Below are 19,069 nucleotides of genomic sequence, written 5' to 3'. Positions count from 1 at the left end.
CAAGTAAACCTCAACAGTTACTAAAGACGAAGAAAGAAGAGCAATGAAAGCCAACACTCACAGCGACTTACAAGTAACTGTTAATAACATCCACACTGCATTTTACATTTACAACGCACCCGCCCCTTAGTTCATACTCATTAAGTCCCCGAAGGGCGCATCTGCGTTAAGTCTTGGGTCCCCAGAATCTAAGTTTGCACTTGGCCCAGAACAGATGCCCAGTAAAGTACTGAACGAACGACTGTTTTAACCACTTTACAGATGGGAAGACTGAAGACCACCATCATTAAGGGCCTTGCCCAAGGCCGCAGAGCTGACGATGGATGAAAATGGGGCCAGCATGAAAGCGGGAAGACGGCCTGGAGGACCACGGGCCAGGGGCTGGGGCCCGGAGCAGGATCGCCAAGCGGCCCGGCCCCGCGACTGAGGGCTCGGACTCCGACCGGCTCCCACCGATGAGCCCAACCAGGCCTCCGGCGCGGTTTCCGCAGCAACAAGAGGCGGTGGCGCAGGCGCGGAGTGCGCAGGGCGGGGGGGGGGGGGAGGGGGGCAGGCGGAAGGCAATGCGCAGGCGCGGCGTTCCCGTTGCTAGCGCCGCGTCGCGCCCACCTGAGTGGCCGAAGTGAGGTTCGCGAGTCTTTGGGTCGCGACGGGAAGGATTGAAGCACCCTCTCTGCGCCTGCGCGCTCCGTGCCTGCGACGCAAACCCGGCCTCACCTTTTGCTGCCCGAAGCGAGAGATTATCGCAGTGCTGGTTTCTCCGTCCAGAAGACCCCCCTCCCAGTCCTCTGTAGCTCCTGGTAGTGCCCTGACCGCTGTTGCCACCGTCCTTCAGAGAGCAACGGAAGAGCTTCCCGGAGGGCGAGGAAAAGAGGGAAAGTAGCCAGCAATGTCGAACGCGTGAGTGATGGGCTCCCAGCCACAGCCTGGGGTGGGCTTCCCCAAGCCAAAAGGTGGCTTGCTTTCTGCTTCTCTTATTTTCTTTTTTCTTTCCTTTTCTCCTCCCCTCTCCTCTCAACTTCCCACCTCTCCCCCACTTTCTTTCCTTTTAGGAAATTCAAATACGCCTCGGGATAGAGTATCTGCTTCTTGTGAGCAAGGAAGATCGTACACTTAGATCTCCCCGTGCCCTACGCATCCCATGGGATGAGCTCCCGGTCTTCCCTATACCCGCCAAGCCCTTAGGGGCTATTGCTGAGAGGCAGTATGCCATTTTGTCTGCTTTTTTTTTTGTTAATCTTTCACGGTAATAAATACGTTGCTTTGTGAAAACACCCAGGTCCTGAAATTTAAGTCTAGAAAGATCTTGGGAAAGCATTATTGTCATTTGCTTTTCACAAACTCGAGTGGCAGTGGTACTGAAAGGAGTGTGTGCCTAGCACTGTGTCATTTACACAGCACTTGCACAAAGTTACCTCATTTGGTCTTCGTAAGAATAATTTCAAACAGGTATTACAGTGCTTACCCTGTAGACAGTGTTCTTTTTTTTTTTTTTTTTGAGACAGAGTCTAGCTGTGTCCCCCAGGCTGGAGTGCAGTGGCACCATCTCGGCTCACTGCAAGCTCTGCCTCCAGGGTTCACGCCATTCTCCTGCCTCAGCCTCCCGAGTAGCTGGGACTACAGGCACCTGCCACCACGCCCTGCTAATTTTTTTGTATTTTTAGTAGAGACAGGGTTTCACGATGTTGGCCAGGATGGTCTCGAACTCCTGACCTCGTGATCCGCCCACCTCGGCCTCCCAAAGTGCTAGGATTACAGGCTTGAGCCACCACGCCCGGCCCCCTGTAGACAGTGTTCTAACTGCTTCACAGCAACCCTGTAATGTAGGGGCTGTTAATATTGTTATTTCCATTTTACAAATGAGGGAACTTGGGTATGAAGAGGTGAAGTAGCTCACACAGCAAGTGAACAGTGCCAGGCCAGGCACTGTAGCTCCAGCCTGCACTGTTGCTATTACATGACCTATTTTCTAGGCAAGGAAATAAGAGCAGAGAGGTTAAAGGCTTGCCAGGGTTTGGAAGTGGGGAAGACCAGGAGTTCTGTTTAAGACCTATTGAGTTGGAAGTGCCCATTGGACATCACGTGGAGATGAAATAGGCAGTTAAAATATTCAGATCTTGGGTTCAGGAGCGAGACCCATGTCTGAAATATAAACTTGCTCGCCGTCAGCCTGTGATGGTCTTTGTGAGACACAGAATGAATATTAATAAAGAAAGAGGTGTAAGGACTGAGCCTGGGATCATCCACAGTAAGGCTGGGGGAAGAGGAGACCTGGCAAAGGAATCAAAGACATGATCCACGAGGAAGAAGCAAGTGGAAGAAATAATAGTGTTTCCAGGAGAAGTAACTTCTTTCTCCTCCGTCAAGTGCTCCTGAGACAAGTTGGGGTAGAACTGAGAACTGACTGTTGATTTGGCAGCGTGGAGTTCACCAGTGACCTTGACAGGAGCTGAGTCAGTGGTGTGATGAGATAGAAAGACTTACTCAAGTGAATGTAGGGGGAGAGAAACTATAGACGGTGAGCATAGCTAACTCTTTAAAGGAATTTTGCTGCAAAGGAAAGGAAATATGTTGGCAGCTAGAGGCAGAGGACATGGCTCCAAGACAGAAAACAATAGAATGTTTGTGTGTGGAAGGGAATGGCCCAGAATGATATAGGAGAAGGAGGGAGAAGTGGGTGACATCGTTGGTAGTGAGAGGACATGGGATCCAGGGGGTGCTGGCCTTAGGTAGAGGAACTCAGCACTTAGCAATGGAACAGGTGGGAAGGCAGCGTCAAGATGCTATTCAGTGGGTGAGTGCCCTGGAGGTGGCCTGGAATGATCATGGTAGATGGAAGATGATGGTGACTGAGGGGCAGTGGTGACAGCATCAGATGAAATGGGATTCAAAGCCAGGGAGTGTTGGGAAGAGGGAAGGCAGATGTCTGGAGGTGCAGTGAAGAGAAGGGGTCCCCTTGACCCAGCCCCACAGCCGGAGACACAGGGCTCCGGGGGGAACAGGAGCCTCTACTGAGAGGGCTTCCGAGCAGAGCCAGGCCTTCCGTAGAGCAAGAAGGCAGGGGGAGTATTCGGGGAAGAAGACAGCAAACTAGTTAAGATTGGAAGATTCAGAAGATTTTATCATGTGCAAAATAACTTGAAAAGAATTCCCATTTTGCAATATTTTGATTTCCCACGGAAATGCATAGTATGTCTGAATATTCAAGTGTTTTCCTCCCCTACCCACTCTGTTATAGGAAAACTGCCAAGCTGTAGAAATAACAGTCTGGTCTTTTTAACGTCATATTCGGTCTTCTCCATCCACAATCTTCCTGACTTCAAAATCTGTCATATCTCTAAGTCATATGCTCAAGTATGAAACCAATCATATACTTTTAAAAACTGTTAAGTGATCTCATGTATAAAATACTATCTTGTGTTTGCAAGGTGCATTTAAAATTCCAGGAACACTTTCAGACCTGTTGTTCCATCTGTAGTAGTCTGTTCTCATGTTTCGAATAAAGACATACCCGAGACTTGGGTGATTTATAAAGGAAAGAGGTTTAATTGACTAACAGTTCTGCAGGACTGGGGAGTCCTCAGGAAACTTACAATCACAGCAGAAGGGGAAGCCAAACACGCCCTTCTTCACATGGCGGCAGCAAGGAGAAGAGCAGAGCAAAGCGGGGTGAAAAGCCCCTGATAAAACCATCAGATCTCTTGAGAACTCACTATCATGAGAACAGCATGGAGGTAACTGTCCCCATGATTCAAATACCTTCCACTGGGTCCCTCTTACAACACATGGGGATTATGGAACTAAAATTTAAGATGAGATTTGGGTCGGGACACAGCCAAACCACATTACCATCCCACAGTAGTCCCTGGAGGTGTCCAGAGTTGGTCTCATCATTCAGGTTTGCCGGTGAAGGAGGCGTAAGTATGAAGAGGTTGAGTGACTTACAGGGATAAGCTGCTCAGGACACTGGTTTCTATTTTAAATGTAGAGCCCTTTTACCTTTGAAAACCACCTTGCCCTACCCAGGAAAGTAAAGACATATTTCCATGCAGAAACTCGCACAGGAATGCTTCTAGCAGCATTACTCACAGCAGCAAAGAAGGCGGAAACAACCCAAGTGTCCATGGGCTGGCGAATGGATAAACAAAATGTGGTGTGTCTGTACAATGGAAACTTGGCAATAGAAAGAAATGAAGTACAAAGTATGCGACAGTGTGGATGAACTTTGAGGACACCGCACCGAGGGAAAGGAGCTCAGCACTGAACGCCCCCTCTTGTGTGATTTCACTTCTGTGAAATGTCCAGAATAGGCAAAAACAGATGGAAATTAGGTTAGGGGTTGCCAAGGGCAGGGAGGAATGGGGAATGGGGAGTGACTGCTCCACGGGTGTGGGTTTCTTTCCCAGTCATGAAAATGTTCTGGAGTTAGATAATGGTGGTAGTTGCACAGCTCTATGCTAAAAGCCTCTGAATTGTACACTTGAAAAGAGTGAATTCTATGCTGGATGAATTATCTCTCATCAATGCTCTTATGAAAAATCATCTTGCCGCCTCTCTTGTCTCATTTGACCTTCATGGCTGGGCTCAAGCAGAAGGAGGCTGAGGCTGCAGGGCGAGGAGGTGGGGCGCAAGGCCAGATGGGCTGAGCGCAAAGTGGGGGCTCCCCAGGCTGGCGTGGCTGAGGCATGGTGCCCAGGTCCCTGGCGGTCCAATTCGGGAGGGGGTGTGGTCACATGGAGAGGCATCAGGACAGCTGGGGAGCAGGAAGCCAGAGACAGTCTTGAGGGAAGAGGGTCTGGTGGAAAGAGATGATGCCGTCTCTCAGCACTGAGGAGAACAGGTAATGATGCAGGGATCTGTGTGCTTTCAAAGCTGCTCATTTTCCTGTGAGCCAGAAATCTTTGCCTGATCTCTCCAGACAGGGATCCCCAGACAGACTGCAGGTGGAGAAGAAAGAAATGGCAGGACCCGGAAGGCTCAAGCCACCAGGACTGTCTTTGACCAAAAATTCCAGTTATGGGTCAGCTCCATGAGGCCCTGGAAAAGTCCTGCTTCTCTGACCCGACTGAAGCCAATGAGGGCTCTGACCTGGAGCGACTGGGCTCCCCTGGGTGGTTCTGCCCACAGCGGGTCTAGACATCCAGAAAGTCTGGCTGTGCTCTGCCCCATCAGGTCAGCTGTGGTTTCCCCCTGGTGGAAGCAGGAGCCTCTTCAAGATCTCTTGCTGTTGTTGACCTTGGGTCTTTGTGGGGTTCAGATCACCCCACCTGAACTTCACAGAGGCAGCCTCTTTAGGGTATTGTAGAAACTTAATGCTTGTTGGTGTGGCCAGTGTTGGACGTATAAGATGCCTTTTAACTTTTACTGTCTGTTCCACTCCCATATTTAAAAGTTATTACTAGATTTATTTATAGTCTTTATTGTTACTGAATTCTTGGCCATATTAAATCTGTATGTATGTCTCGAGAGTCTTCTGTCTTTATAGCTTTTCTTTTCTTTTTTTGAGATGGAGTCTTGCTCTGTTGCCCAGGCTGGAGTGCAGTGGTGCAATCTCGGCTCACTGCAACCTCTGCCTTCTGGGTTCAAGTGAGTCTCCCGTCTCAGCGTCCCGAGTAGATGGGATTACAGGCACATGCCACCACATCCGGCTAATTTTTGTGTTTTTAGTAGAGACAGGGTTTGTCTCTTCAGACAGGAGCAGGTAGTGCCTTCTGCTTGCGCCGATCTGTACCTAGCATTCTAGAATTTCCTTTAGCTAGATTTCATGTGGCTCCCACCATGTGAATTCTTAAATATTTAATGTTCTTTATTGGTGCTATGAATGGGTTTCCTCTTTCATTTTTTTCTCTGCATTAAAGTATTGCAATTTTGCTGTAATTTTTTTTTTTTTTTTTTTTTTTTTGCTGGAGTGCAGTGGTGAGATCTCGGCTCACTGCAACCTCTGCCTCTGGGTTCAAGCAATTCTCCTGTCTCAGCCTCCCAAATAGCTGGGATTACAGGCACCTGCCACCATGCCCAGCTAATTTTTGTATTTCTAGTAGAGATGGGTTTTCACCATGTTAGCCAGGCTGGTCCGGAACTCCTGACCTCAAGTGATCCACCCACCTCAGTCACCCAGTGCTGGGATTACAGGAGTGAGCCACCAAGCCCAGCCTTTGCTGTACTAATTGATATACTTTTGTTACTGATTTCCTTGGATTTTGCAATCATGCCATTTATAAGCAGTGGTGTTAAAAAATGGTTTATATTAATTACTTAAGTATCCCCTTGTCCTTTTTTACTGCTAATTTTGAGGGCATATTTCTAGTGTTTCTCCACTGAAGGTCCATTGGGTCACTGGTTTTTGGCATTTTGAAGAAGTCATCACTCTTTTTTTTCTTGGTGTGTGGGGAGGGCATTTTTAATCAGGCCTGTGCTGCAAGTTACAATTTACTGAGCATCTTCTTGGCATCTATGAAACAAGCTGGGGTTTTGCTGGACTGTTGCTGTCTGGAGTTATGCTTTCCTCTGTGTTGAACTGAAAAGCATTCCTGCAGTCAACCCTCCTGGGTTAGAGGGAACAATTCTTTTGATCTGGAGCTGTGGTCTGTTTTCTAAGTGGAATTTCAGATCTGAGTTCTAAACAAAATTAGCCTGTCATTTTCCTCTTGAATGTTGTCCTGGCAGGTTTGGGCCTATTAAGTCCACAAAGCAACTTGAGCGTTGCTCTGTTTTATGTCAACAGTTGTCACACCTGTTAGTATGTTCAGCCTGTGTCCTCACTCAGGCCAGTGAGTACCTTGGGTTTACTGTCCCTTCTCGGGCCCTAGAAGTCTAGACTTTGGAAAACTCACACCATGCTGAGCCTCTGTTCTTGATCGTTGTCCACAGCCAAACCATTCCCTTGATCATCTCAGTCATCTTTGCTTCTTCCAGCCCCTCCTGCTTGTCTGTTTGAGGTGGGACAAGCAGAATGTCAGAGGGTCCCAGGAGCTTTGAACTGGCATGAGGTGTTGCTTTTGTTGTTGTTCTTTTGAGTGATGGTTGTTGTTGTTCCTGATCAATGTAATTGTTTATTAGTCACTAATTCTACCAGGAGTCAATGTGTGTTCTGTGTGATATGGTTTGGATTTGTGTCCCCACCCAACTCTACTGTCAAACTGTCATCCCCAGTGCTGGAGGCGGGGTCTGGTGGGAGGTGATTGGATCATGGAGGTGGATTTCCCCTTTTGTGCCATTCTCGTGATTGTGAGTTATCATCAGAACTGGTTGTTTAAAAGTGTGTGGCACCTCCCCACCTTCCTCTTGCTCCTGCTCCCGCCATGTGAGATGCCTGCTCCCACTTTGCCTCCACCGTGAGTAAAAGCTCCCCAAGGCCACCCCAGAAGCAGATGCTGCCATGCTTCCTGTACAGCCTGTGGAACCGTGAGCCAATTCAACCTCTTTTCTTTATAAATTACCCAGTCTCACTGGGCGTGGTGGCTCACACCTGTAATCCCAGCACTTTGGGAGGCCGAGGTGGACAGATCACCTGAGGTTGGGAGTTCCAGACCAGGCTGACCAACATGGAGAAACTCTGTTTCTACTAAAAATACAAAATTAGCTGGGCATGGTGGTGGATGCCTGCCCAGCTACTCGGGAGGCTGAGGCAGGAGAATTGCTTGAGCCTGGGAGGCGGAGGTTGCTGTGAGCTGAGATCACGCCACTGCACTCCAGCCTGGGCAACGAGAGCGAAACTCCGTCTCAAAATAAGTAAATAAATAACCCAGTCTCAGGTATTTCTGTATAGCAATGTGAGAATGGACTAATACACAGTGCCAAGTGGAATCCTAGTTTTCTGATAATAACCTTCTTTCTTATAAGCTGGTCTGGAAGAGTGCCCTTTCACTAGCAATATTTTTTTTATTATTATTATTATACTTTAGGTTTTAGGGTACATGTGCACAATGTGCAGGTTTGTTACATATGTATCCATGTGCCATGTTGTTTTGCTGCACCCATTAACTCGTCATTTAGCATTAGGTATATCTCCTAATGCTGTCCCGCCCCCCTCCCCCCACCCCACAACAGTCCACGGAGTGTGATGTTCCCCTTCCTGTGTCCATGAGTTCTCATTGTTCAATTCCCACCTATGAGTGAGAACATGCAGTGTTTCGTTTTTTGTCCTTGCGATAGTTTACTGAGAATGATGTTTTCCAGTTTCACCCATGTCCCTACAAAGGACTTGAACTCATCATTTTTTATGGCTGCATAGTATTCCATGGTGTATATATGCCACATTTTCTTAATCCAGTCTATCGTTGTTGGACATTTGGGTTGGTTCCAACTCTTTGCTATTGTGAATAGTGCCGCAGTAAACATACGTGTGCATGTGTCTTTATAGCAGCATGATTTATAGTCCTTTGGGTATATACCCAGTAATGGGATTGCTGGGTCAAATGGTATTTCTAGTTCTAGATCCCTGAGGAATCGCCACACTGGCTTCCACAATGGTTGAACTAGTTTACAGTCCCACCAACAGTGTAAAAGTGTTCCTATTTCTCCACATCCTCTCCAGCACCTCTTGTTTCCTGACTTTTTAATGATGGCCATTCTAACTGGTGTGAGATGGTATCTCATTGTGGTTTTGATTTGCATTTTTCTGATGGCCAGTGATGATGAGCATTTTTTCATGTGTCTTTTGGCTGCATAAATGTCTTCTTTTGAGAAGTGTCTGTTCATGTCCTTCGCCCACTTTTTGATGGGGTTGTTTGTTTTTTTCTTGTAAATTTGTTTGAGTTCATTGTAGATTCTGGATATTAGCCCTTTGTCAGACGAGTAGGTTGCAAAAATTTTCTCCCATTCTGTAGGTTGCCTGTTCACTCTGATGTTAGTTTCTTTTGCTGTGCAGAAACTCTTTAGTTTAATTAGATCCCATTTGTCAATTTTGGCTTTTGTTGCCATTGCTTTTGGTGTTTTAGACATGAAGTCCTTGCCCACGCCTATGGCCTGAATGGTATTGCCTAGGTTTTCTTGTAGGATTTTAATGGTTTTAGGTCTAACATTTAAGTCTTTAATCCATCTTGAATTAATTTTTGTATAAGGTGTAAGGAAGGGATCCAGTTTCAGCTTTCTACATATGGCTAGCCAGTTTTCCCAGCACCATTTATTAAATAGGGAATCCTTTCCCCATTTCTTGTTTTTGTCAGGTTTGTCAAAGATCAGATAGTTGTAGATATGCGGCATTATTTCTGAGGGCTCTGTTCTGTTCCATCGATCTATGTCTCTGTTGTGCTACCAGTACCATGCTGTTTTGGTTACTGTAGCCTTGTAGTATAGTTTGAAGTCAGGTAGCGTGATGCCTCCAGCTTTGTTCTTTTGACTTAGGATTGACTTGGCGATGCGGGCTCTTTTCTGGTTCCATATGAACTTTAAAGTAGTTTTTTCCAATTCTGTGAAGAAAGTCATTGGTAGCTTGATGTGGATGGCATTGAATCTATAAATTACCTTGGGCAGTGTGGCCATTTTCACGATATTGATTCTTCCAACCCATAAGCATGGAATGTTCTTCCATTTGTTTGTATCCTCTTTTATTTCATTGAGCAGTGGTTTGTAGTTCTCCTTGAAGAGGTCCTTCACATCCCTTGTAAGTTGGATTCCTAGGTATTTTATTCTCTTTGAAGCAATTGTGAATGGGAGTTCACTCATGATTTGGCTCTCTGTTTGTCTGTGACTGGTGTACAAGAATGCTTGTGATTTTTGTACATTGATTTTGTATCCTGAGACTTTGCTGAAGTTGCTTATCAGCTTAAGGAGATTTTGGGCTGAGACGATGGGGTTTTCTAGATATACAATCATGTCATCTGCAAACAGGGACAATTTGACTTCCTCTTTTCCTAATTGAATACCCTGTATTTCCTTCTCCTGCCTGATTGCCCTGGCCAGAACTTCCAGCACTATGTTGAATAGGAGCGGTGAGAGAGGGCATCACTGTCTTGTGCCAGTTTTCAAAGGGAATGCTTCCAGTTTTTGCCCATTCAGTATGATATTGGCTGTGGGTTTGTCATAGATAGCTCTTATTATTTTGAGATACGTCCCATCAATATCTAATTTATTGAGAGTTTTTAGCATGAAGCATTGTTGAATTTTGTCAAAGGCCTTTTCTGCATCTATTGAGATAATCATGTGGTTTTTGTCTTTGGTTCTGTTTATATGTTGGATTACATTTATTGATTTGCATATGTTGAACCAGCCTTGCATCCCAGGGATGAAGCCCACTTGATCATGGTGTATAAGCTTTTTGATGTGCTGCTGGATTCGGTGTGCCAGTATTTTATTGAGGATTTTTGCATCAATGTTCATCAAGGATATTGGTCTGAAATTCTCTTTTTTGGTTATGTCTCTGCCAGGCTTTGGTATCAGGACGATGCTGGCCTCATACAATGTGTTAGGGAGGATTCCCTCTTTTTCTATCGATTGGAATAGTTTCAGAAGGAATGGTACCAGTTCCTCCTTGTACCTCTGCTAAGTTTTGAGAAATCTGGCATTCGGATGTGCTGGGGATGGGATTCGAAAGGCAGAATTCAGTCTCCTGACTCAGTGGGGTGTTGGGGGAAGAGTTTTGGTTTTTACGCTCAGTCTGTTTGCTTGTGATGTAATTACCTCTGTGTCACGGGACCCCTCCTTCCTCATCTGCTTTCTCCCTGACAAACGGGAAGCGATGAAGTCAAGTGGTTTAGAGCATGAACTCTGGAGCCAGACTGCCTGCATGTACATCCTGCATTCAAACTGTGTGACTTTGGGCAGTAACTTCTCTTTGCCTCAGTTTTCTCATATGTAAGCTGGACTAATAATTATGCCTACCTCATAGGGTTGTTGTGAGGATTACACGAGTTATTACATGGAAACCACTTAGGACAGTGACTGACAGTATATAAATGTAAGCTATTACCTTCACCATCATCATCATCATCATCATCATCATCTGAACCCAAAAGTCATGCAAACATCAAGATACGCTTTTACCTTTTCGCCAGAAAGGTGAAAAAAGCACATATAATCAGTGCTTCAATAAATGATGCTTAGTTTGTAGGGAAGAATGGAGCATGTTTGAGGAATGGCAGATGGTGAGCCTGGGGCAGAGGGTGCCTGGAGGGGATGCTTAATGATGACCTTGGGAATGTAGAAGAGAGATTCCCAGTCAAACAGGGTGGCTAACCATGGGTACTTATCTCCTCTTCTTCCTGAATTGCCTCCAAAATAACAATAAAGGATTTTAAAGCTATGAACTCACAAGGACAAAGAAAACATTTGACAAGAGATACCAAGAAAATGCAGGAGGCCAGGCACAGTGGTTCACGTCTGTAATCCCAACACTTTGGGAGGCCAGAACAGGTGGATCACTTGAGGTCAGGAGTTCAAGACCAGCCTGGCCAGTGTGGTGAAACCCCCATCTCTACTAAAAATACAAAAATTAGCCTGACGTGGTGGCACACGCCTGTAGTCCCAGCTACTCAGGAGGCTGAGGCAGGAGAATTGCTTGAACCCAGGAGGCGGAGGTTGCAGTGAGCCAAGATCGTGCCACTGCACTCCGGGCTGGGTGACAGAGTGAGACTCTATCTCAAAAGAAAAAAAGAAAATGTGGGGAAGGGAGAGCAGGCATGGATGAGAGGGAACGGAGGAAGAGCAGAGAATGTGGGACCTGAAAGCCAGCGGATGGGGCTTGGGTGATCAAAAGCCAGCTGTTTTCCTGGGAAGCCAGGCAGGGGCCTGGTTCTTCTGAGACAGGGCTGAAATTGGAGGACTGTTTGCAGATCTGTATAGGCCACATTTAGGCCACCAATCACTTGTACACCCCAGAGAGCAAGTGGCTAAGGCACTAGCCAACCAGGCAGAAGATGGCATATGCAGCCAGCCTGGACTCAGGACGCCAGGCACAGGTAAGCACGGGAATGAGTGGCTGACAGTAAACGAGAGGGGAGCCCCCCTTGACCGGCTTGCTTCTCCTTCAGGGGATTAGGGCTGCCCCCTCCCCTTAGCATAGGGAAAGACCTTACAGAGAGATATTGACATTTTTGGGTTTCTCCTTCATCAATGATCAGGGCTCTCTACACCCACTTTCTACAGTGAAGCTCCTTCCCAGACACACTGACTTTCCAGTTCACTTTTCAGTCCTGGTTCTTGAACGTAAAAGCAGAATCAAAAAATCACCTGAAATTTGGTAGGGGAAGGTGGGAATCTCTATCATGAATGTATTGGCCCTGGCAGGAAAAGGCGGGGACACTCATAAGGGCCTAATAAAGGGACCAGTAACAAAGATGTGGACATAGTTTAGGGAAACCAGCAAGGGAAGGGGCAGTACTCTGGGGCCAGCCACAGCAGAGCCACCACCACCCTGAGGCTTTGGTGGAAGGGCACACCCAGCCTTTGTTGCCTCCCCAGGGTGTGGACAAGAGGGTCATACTCCTCTGCTCTCTGGCTTCCTCTCTGTTCTATCCACTAACTCAACTCACTGGAACGAGGGCAGAGAGCCCAGCTGGTGCATTCCAGAGAGCTCAGCCTCCTAGGCCACAGTCTGCACCTCACCTCACTTTTTTTTTTTTTTTTTAGACAGTCTCGCTCTGTCACCAGGCTGGAATGCAGCGGCATGATTTCGGCTCACTGCAGACTCCACCTCCCAGGTTTAAGCGATTCCCCTGCCTCAGCCTCCTGAGTAACTGGGACTACAGGCGGGCGCCAATACGCCTGGCTAATTTTTTTTTTTTTTTTTTTGTATTTTAGTAGAGACGGGGTTGGCCAGGATGGTCTCGATTTCCTGACCTCGTGATCCACCCGCCTCAACCTCCCAAAGTGCTGGGATTACAGGCGTGAGCCACCACGCCCAGCCTGCACCTCATTTCTCACACTGTACATTATGGTTCTAAGATTCTTAGTGGTTGCCTTTTGCTGTACTTCATTCATTCATTTTTCACTGCTGTGTGATAGTCCATTGGTGAATATACTACAATTTATTTATCCACTCTCTTATTGGTGGACATTTATGTTATCTCCACGTTTTTACTATTATTTAAAAAATGCAAGTGATCATTCTTGATGCATATTTACAAGTTTCTCTAGGGTATAATTATTCATTCATAGGGTATGCGCACGTTCAACTTAATAAGAAAATGCTACATTACTTTCCAAAGTGGTTGTTCCAGTGTATACTTCACCAGCTGTGTATATGGACAAATCAGTTAACTATTCTGGATATCAACTTTGTCATCTTTTAAATGGGTATAATAATAGTGGCTTTATGGGCCAAGTGAGGAACAACTTTATATCATTTAGACAAAATGCTTTTAAAACTATTTATTTGATGATAACAGTGGTGGTACATATTCAGAAATCACAAGGACATCAGAACAGGATGTAAATTGTCTAACAAGCCCTGCAACTACGTAACGATATTCTTAGCTCACACTTGATTCTGTATTATATTTTGCTATACCAAAGGCCCAATGTTTATGTTTTACCAAGTGATTTTTTATTTACTGTGTCATCTAAATTCTCTCTCTTCCCCCAGAATGTATAATAAGATGTGGCATCAGACCCAAGAAGCCCTCAGTGCTTTACTCGATAAAGAGACTCAGAAGATGATTGAACCACAAAGAAATCAGGTTCTCATCTTTCAAACATTAGCCACCTTCTACATAAAGTATGTGCAGATCTTTAGAAACCTGGAGAACGTCTACGACCAGATCGTCCACCCCCAGAAACGAATACTGATCAGGAAAGTCCTGGACGGGGTGATGGGCCGCATCCTGGAGCTGAAGAACGAGATGGTGGAGCTGGAACTCACGGAGTTCCATTATTTCGATGATATCCTGCAGGATCTCAAGCTGGCTCCCGTAAGCACTCTGTTGTTTTCTTATTAGTTGCTTTTTGTTATAAATAAGATATGTACCCGATACCTGTACCCGATACTCTACAGACTTCCTGTCCATGTTTACTAGTTGGTGTACGGAAAATCTAAACATTTGCCTTCAATTACACCGTGCTGTCATGGACAAGGATTGGGTTCCCTTTGTTTCTGATGCAGATGCATCTGCACACTTCTTGGCTGTGTTAGGCACTGCGGTGGCTGTGGTCTTACCTGACATCATAGTGTCTGCCCAGGACTGTTGGAAGGCGGTGGACCAGCCCTTTCATCAGCACCCTTGAAACACAGACCCTCCCAGCATCCAGTAGCAGCACCCGCTCCTCGGTTTCCATGGAATCTCTCTGTAGCCTGTTGGTCACAGGTTCCCTGTTGCCAAGTGGATGCATCTCCTCCTGACTTTGGGTCAGTGGTGACCCAGGGGAATGTATGGCTTACATGGCAGTGGGCCTCAGACGTCAAAGGAGAGCTCATGTGCTTGCTCTCCCTCCTTCCCTCTGCCTCTCTTGCCCTCCTTCCCTTTCCCCCTGGAGCCCTCCCTGCTGGCGCCTGGCAACCACAGCCCCCTCCTGCGAGCATTCGGCACCTGCTGCTGCCCTCTGACGTTCCTGCTGGGCACAGGGCCTCTCTTCTGACTCAGGCTGGCTGGGCTGCCGGGGCCACTGGCCACCTCCCCTCAGTGTCATGGTCCTGGGAGCTCACCTTCATTTTGAAAGGAACATTTCTTTGAAGTAAAATCAAAAGGAGAAAGTCTTTAATCTTCTACATGAGGGTTTCACGTTTCTTCTCCTTGAAAATATTTGGGCTTTTATAAAGGTACCTTTCTTTCTGAGATAGGCTTTCCTCACATTATTATTTTATCAGAATGGAGTAATGAGAATAACTGAAATGAATGAAAATGTTGACGATTATTCCAAAAGTTTTATGTTTATTGCATTCATCCATAAGAGCATGGGCTAATCACCAGACTTAATCTGGTGCACTCTACTCACTAAAGTGGCAATATGAACAATTTAGGATAACTGTGAAACAAATAGTTACTAAATCATATTCCTAAATTTAATTAATGAAGTAATACATATTCCTAATTTAATTAATGAAGTAATACATATTCCTAATTTAATTAATGAAGTAATATTACATTAATTAGTTGAATTTCAAGAATAGGAAGTCATGCCCCTGTTGTTAAGGAATAGTGCATTTGGGGCTCTATGTGGCGGACCCTTCATGGCCTTGCCTTTCCTGCTGCATCAGCCAGCCCCTCTGCTCCAGGGACATCATCTTCCTAAAGGCCATGCCATTGTTGCCGTGGGGATGGGGCCACCAAGCACCAAAAGGAGTGACAAACGAGCAGATGGCATCCAGGAAGCCTTTGTGTAGAGGGCGGTCAACAGTGTTTCCTAGCAGTCCTGGAAATAGTGACTGAACCATGTGCTGCCACTGAATCCCACATGGTTGGAGTGGGCTAACGGCATCTTCATTCTTGGCCACATCCCTAGTACTGACAAACACCCAGCTGGGTTCCTGCCCTTGGTTCCATGAGTTCCCCAAATCCTTCCTTAAACTGCCCCTTAGTCCGAAGACTATGTCTGTAACCTGCCACGTGAGGAAACTTTCCTAATGGGCCCACCTCATAGAGAGACACATATGGTGGAGAAGAAGCTTTCTCTACCACTGGAAGTTTCCTAGATTCCACTCCATAGGGAATGAGAAACCTCAGGGTTTCAGGGATGGACATGAAACGCATCATGGATGAAGATGGAGCAACTAATATCTCTCTTTGCTTCTCTTCCATTCTCAGTGACTCTGTTTTCTCATCCTCAAAATCCTAACTATAATTTTTTTTTAGGTGGAGTTTTGCTGTTGTTGCCCAGGCTGGAATGCAATGGTGCAAGCTCAGCTCACTGCAACATCCGCCTCCTGGGTTCAAGCAATTCTCCTGCCTCAGCCTCCCAAGTAGCTGGGATTACAGGTGTGTGCCACAACGCCCCCGCTAATTTTTGTATTTTTAGTAGAGACGGGGTTTCACCATGTTGACCAGGCTGGTCTTGAACTCCTGACCTCAGGTGATCCACCTGCCTCAGGCTCCCCAATTGCTGGGATTACAGGCATGAGCCACCACGCCTGTCTGCTAACTATAATTTTGTGGTACCAAATGGACTAGATGGAGCTATAAGACAATGAGATTTTGTCTTCAAAGTTATAAAAGTACCACACTTGAATGTGCTTATTAATAAATAAAATCACATTAAATCTAAGTGTCATCATTCTTCTCCGACTGCCCTCTCTCCTCAGGCCACACCCACCCACTAGACTCTGCTAGTTCACTCTCCAATCACCCCCAGCACTCCATGAGCCTCAGAAAGGTTTGGTGTTCAAAAGACATTGTCACCTCCCAGAAGTCATGGGATACTGTCCCACCAAGTCTTAAAAATCATACCCTCTTAGGCTTAAATGTTTACTTAGGGGAAGCCCTATCCAAAATTCTCAGGGCTGGAGGGAGGTTATGGGGAGTCACACCTAGAATTGGAAAAAAAATAAGGTAGCCAATTCTGAAGACAAACAAAGACCTTTGCTTCCCTGTCAGAACAGCCAGGCAGGTCTGACAGAAATTCTAGGATAATGTTTCTCAGTGGGATTGGCCAAGGGCATACCGATATCCTTAAATTGCACTTCTGTACTTCTTTTTACTCAATTTGGACTGATAAATTTTCATCTGACCCCCCGCTACTTTGAAATATTTGGTAACATGCACCAATGAAGGATAGAAGTTTATTATATAAAAACAAGTTTCATAATAAAGTAAACTACTTTTGTAAATAATTTTTGCAATGGGGTAATTTTGGTAAAACTAAAACCAAATTATTAGAAAAAATGTGACTATTTACATACAAATAGTCGATGGTGCTAATGATAAATTATTAGGTTTAATTCAGAGATCTCTACAGCTTAATACTTTACTATTCCAATTTGGACCATTATTTTAGGTAAAACGAGGTAATATTGTATTTCTTTAAAGAAATCCATTAAGTAATCATTAGTTAATTGAGGCCTAATTGATGTGAACTCCTGATGCTTTTCTGTGATGATTAAAGCAAGGGGCATGGTTATGATTTTCTTTTTGACTTTGTGTCTCTTTAGTAAATGAATTCTCTTCACTCCGCTGGCCTCATTTTTTCTTTCTTAAATGTAAATGGGAAGTAAAGCAAGCTTCTTTGATGTGCACATCCTTACTGTATATTTTAAATAAAGTTCAAGTCTTGGAATTGTGACAGAAATACTCTTTTTTTATTCTTTCTCTTCTCTAGCAACAATTAGATATTCCCATACCCAAGTATTTTTTGAAGGAGAAGTTGGAAGTAATAAAAGGAAGAGAGAAAATTCTTGCCCAGATATTAGCGGACAGCGGAATAGATACATCTGACATGGTTTGTATATCATTTTAACAAACAGTAATCCATAATCTGTGTAACTTCCTTTTTCTGCTGCTCCTAATTGTGTAAGCAACACTTAGATTATTTTCAGTTTAAGGAGAGAATGATCCCTCCCTCCTCGTTATACAGTACATAAAAAGTTGCATAACTTTTGGATGTGCTTTTGGTGATATATAATCATTATTTTTCAAGAGCTTAGAAATTGAGATCAAAATTTATGTTTTGCTACTTAAATCAGTATCTGTTGATTATCAACGCAGTTTAATGTTTCATCTCAAATTCATCTAGCTGAAGTCAGAAGCTAAATGTTGTTCGTGTAAAATAATTAAGTGCTGACATAACTTACTAGGAGCTTGAAAGTTACTACACTTTCTAAAAATGCTGATCGGCCTTTTATAACTGCAGGTTGAGTGGATATGGTTTGGCTGTGTCCCTACCCAAATCTCATCTTGAACTGTAGCTCCCACAATTCCCATGTGTTGTGGGAGGAACCTGGTGGGAGGTAATTGAATCATGGAGGTGGGTCTTTCCTGTGCCGTTCTCGTGATAGCGAATAAATCTCACAAGATCTGATGGTTTTGTAAAGGGGAGTTTCCCTGCACAAACTGTCTTGTCTGCCAGCATATGAGATGTGCCTTTCACCTTCTGCCATGATTGTGAGGCCTCCCCAGCCACGTGGAGCTGTGAGTCCATTAAACCTCTTTCTTTTGTAAATTGCCCAGTCTCAGGTAAGTCTTTATCAGCAGTGTGAAAATGGACTAATACATTGAGTGACACTTGGATCATCTTGAATGGACTGTCATTGGGGGAAGAATAATCCATAAAGATCCCTCCTGGGAAGCAAGGAGTAGAATCCATTTAGTTCTGTGCCCCGATACCTCCTTGTCCCCAGGATTTGTGCAGCTCCATCTTTTTCCTGTTTCCACAGCTGTCTTAGTCCTGACTCTCATGACCGCCTCCTGGATTCTTGCAGTCACCCCCCGTGCAGCCTACTGGTGGGGAGTCTTCTTCCCACCCTTTCCACAGGGCACTGCCCTATCTACCTTCTGGCAGGATGGCAGGTCTGCCTATACATTTCAGTAACTTGCTGCCTCACCCTTCTGGCTGGCCTTCATGGCCTAAGCGGTAAGGCAGCACTGTCCATTCAAGCTGGGACACTCCAGGGTGAAAGGGGCACTATGAGTAACTATGCTGAGGCTGCAGCTGCAGGCCAGGGTCCCAAGGTAAACCAGCACCTGCAGTCTTTGTACAAATAGCCCTCATTGGTTATTGCCAGCCTGGGTGATGCTGTTAAGGAAGATTCCAAGTGTATGCTGAGGATGGCAGGAGAAAAAAGTACCCTGTGCACCTGCCTCAGAAGACAGGTGAAATGCATGCCCTGTATTTGCCAGCCCAGTGCTGTCTCTCATTTCTCATAGGCATGTTCCATGCTGGATAGAGGGCTTGTTCTTCTTCCTTAAATACCTGCTCATCAAAATGGTACCCATTCTGCGGAGCCTAACTTGATACACCATCCTTCAAGAAACCTTTCCTGACATACTGGCTTAGTCCATTTTGTGTTGGTATAACAGAATACCACAGACTGGGTAATTTAAAGACAATAGAAGTTTATTTTGTTTATGGTTCTGGAGGCTTGGAAGTCCAGTATTGAGGAGTTGCGTCTGGTAAGGGCCTTCTTGCAGTGTCATAACATGGCAGAAGGAATCACACAGTAAGAGAGCAAGAAGTAAGGGGGTGAGCTCATCCTTTTAGCAGGAAG

At 45.4% G+C, this 19,069-nt stretch overlaps 1 protein-coding gene across 8 annotated transcripts in view; it reads left to right on the top strand.

The window, feature by feature from the left end:
* Positions 1-582: 582 nt before the first annotated feature.
* IQCA1 (IQ motif containing with AAA domain 1) overlaps positions 583-19,069 on the top strand; it is a 178,892-nt gene continuing 160,405 nt past the window's right edge. For 6 of the 8 annotated variants that reach the window (XM_055291068.2, XM_063645774.1, XM_055291067.2 and 3 more), the window contains exons 1-3: positions 590-900; positions 13,523-13,847; positions 17,185-17,304. In XM_055291068.2, the coding sequence (XP_055147043.1) occupies positions 890-900; positions 13,523-13,847; positions 17,185-17,304 (456 nt within the window). In that variant the 5' untranslated portion in view covers positions 590-889. Of the gene's footprint in view, positions 901-4,775; positions 4,841-13,522; positions 13,848-17,184; positions 17,305-19,069 lie in introns of those variants that run through there. The other 2 variants (XM_063645773.1, XM_055291063.2) reach the window with 2 other exon arrangements.

The sequence above is a fragment of the Symphalangus syndactylus genome, chromosome 8 (assembly GCF_028878055.3).
Source record: "Symphalangus syndactylus isolate Jambi chromosome 8, NHGRI_mSymSyn1-v2.1_pri, whole genome shotgun sequence".
NCBI classification, from domain to species: Eukaryota; Metazoa; Chordata; class Mammalia; order Primates; family Hylobatidae; genus Symphalangus; species Symphalangus syndactylus.
Note: the sequence above shows the minus strand (reverse complement) of the source record. Positions and strands in the feature narration are given on the sequence as shown.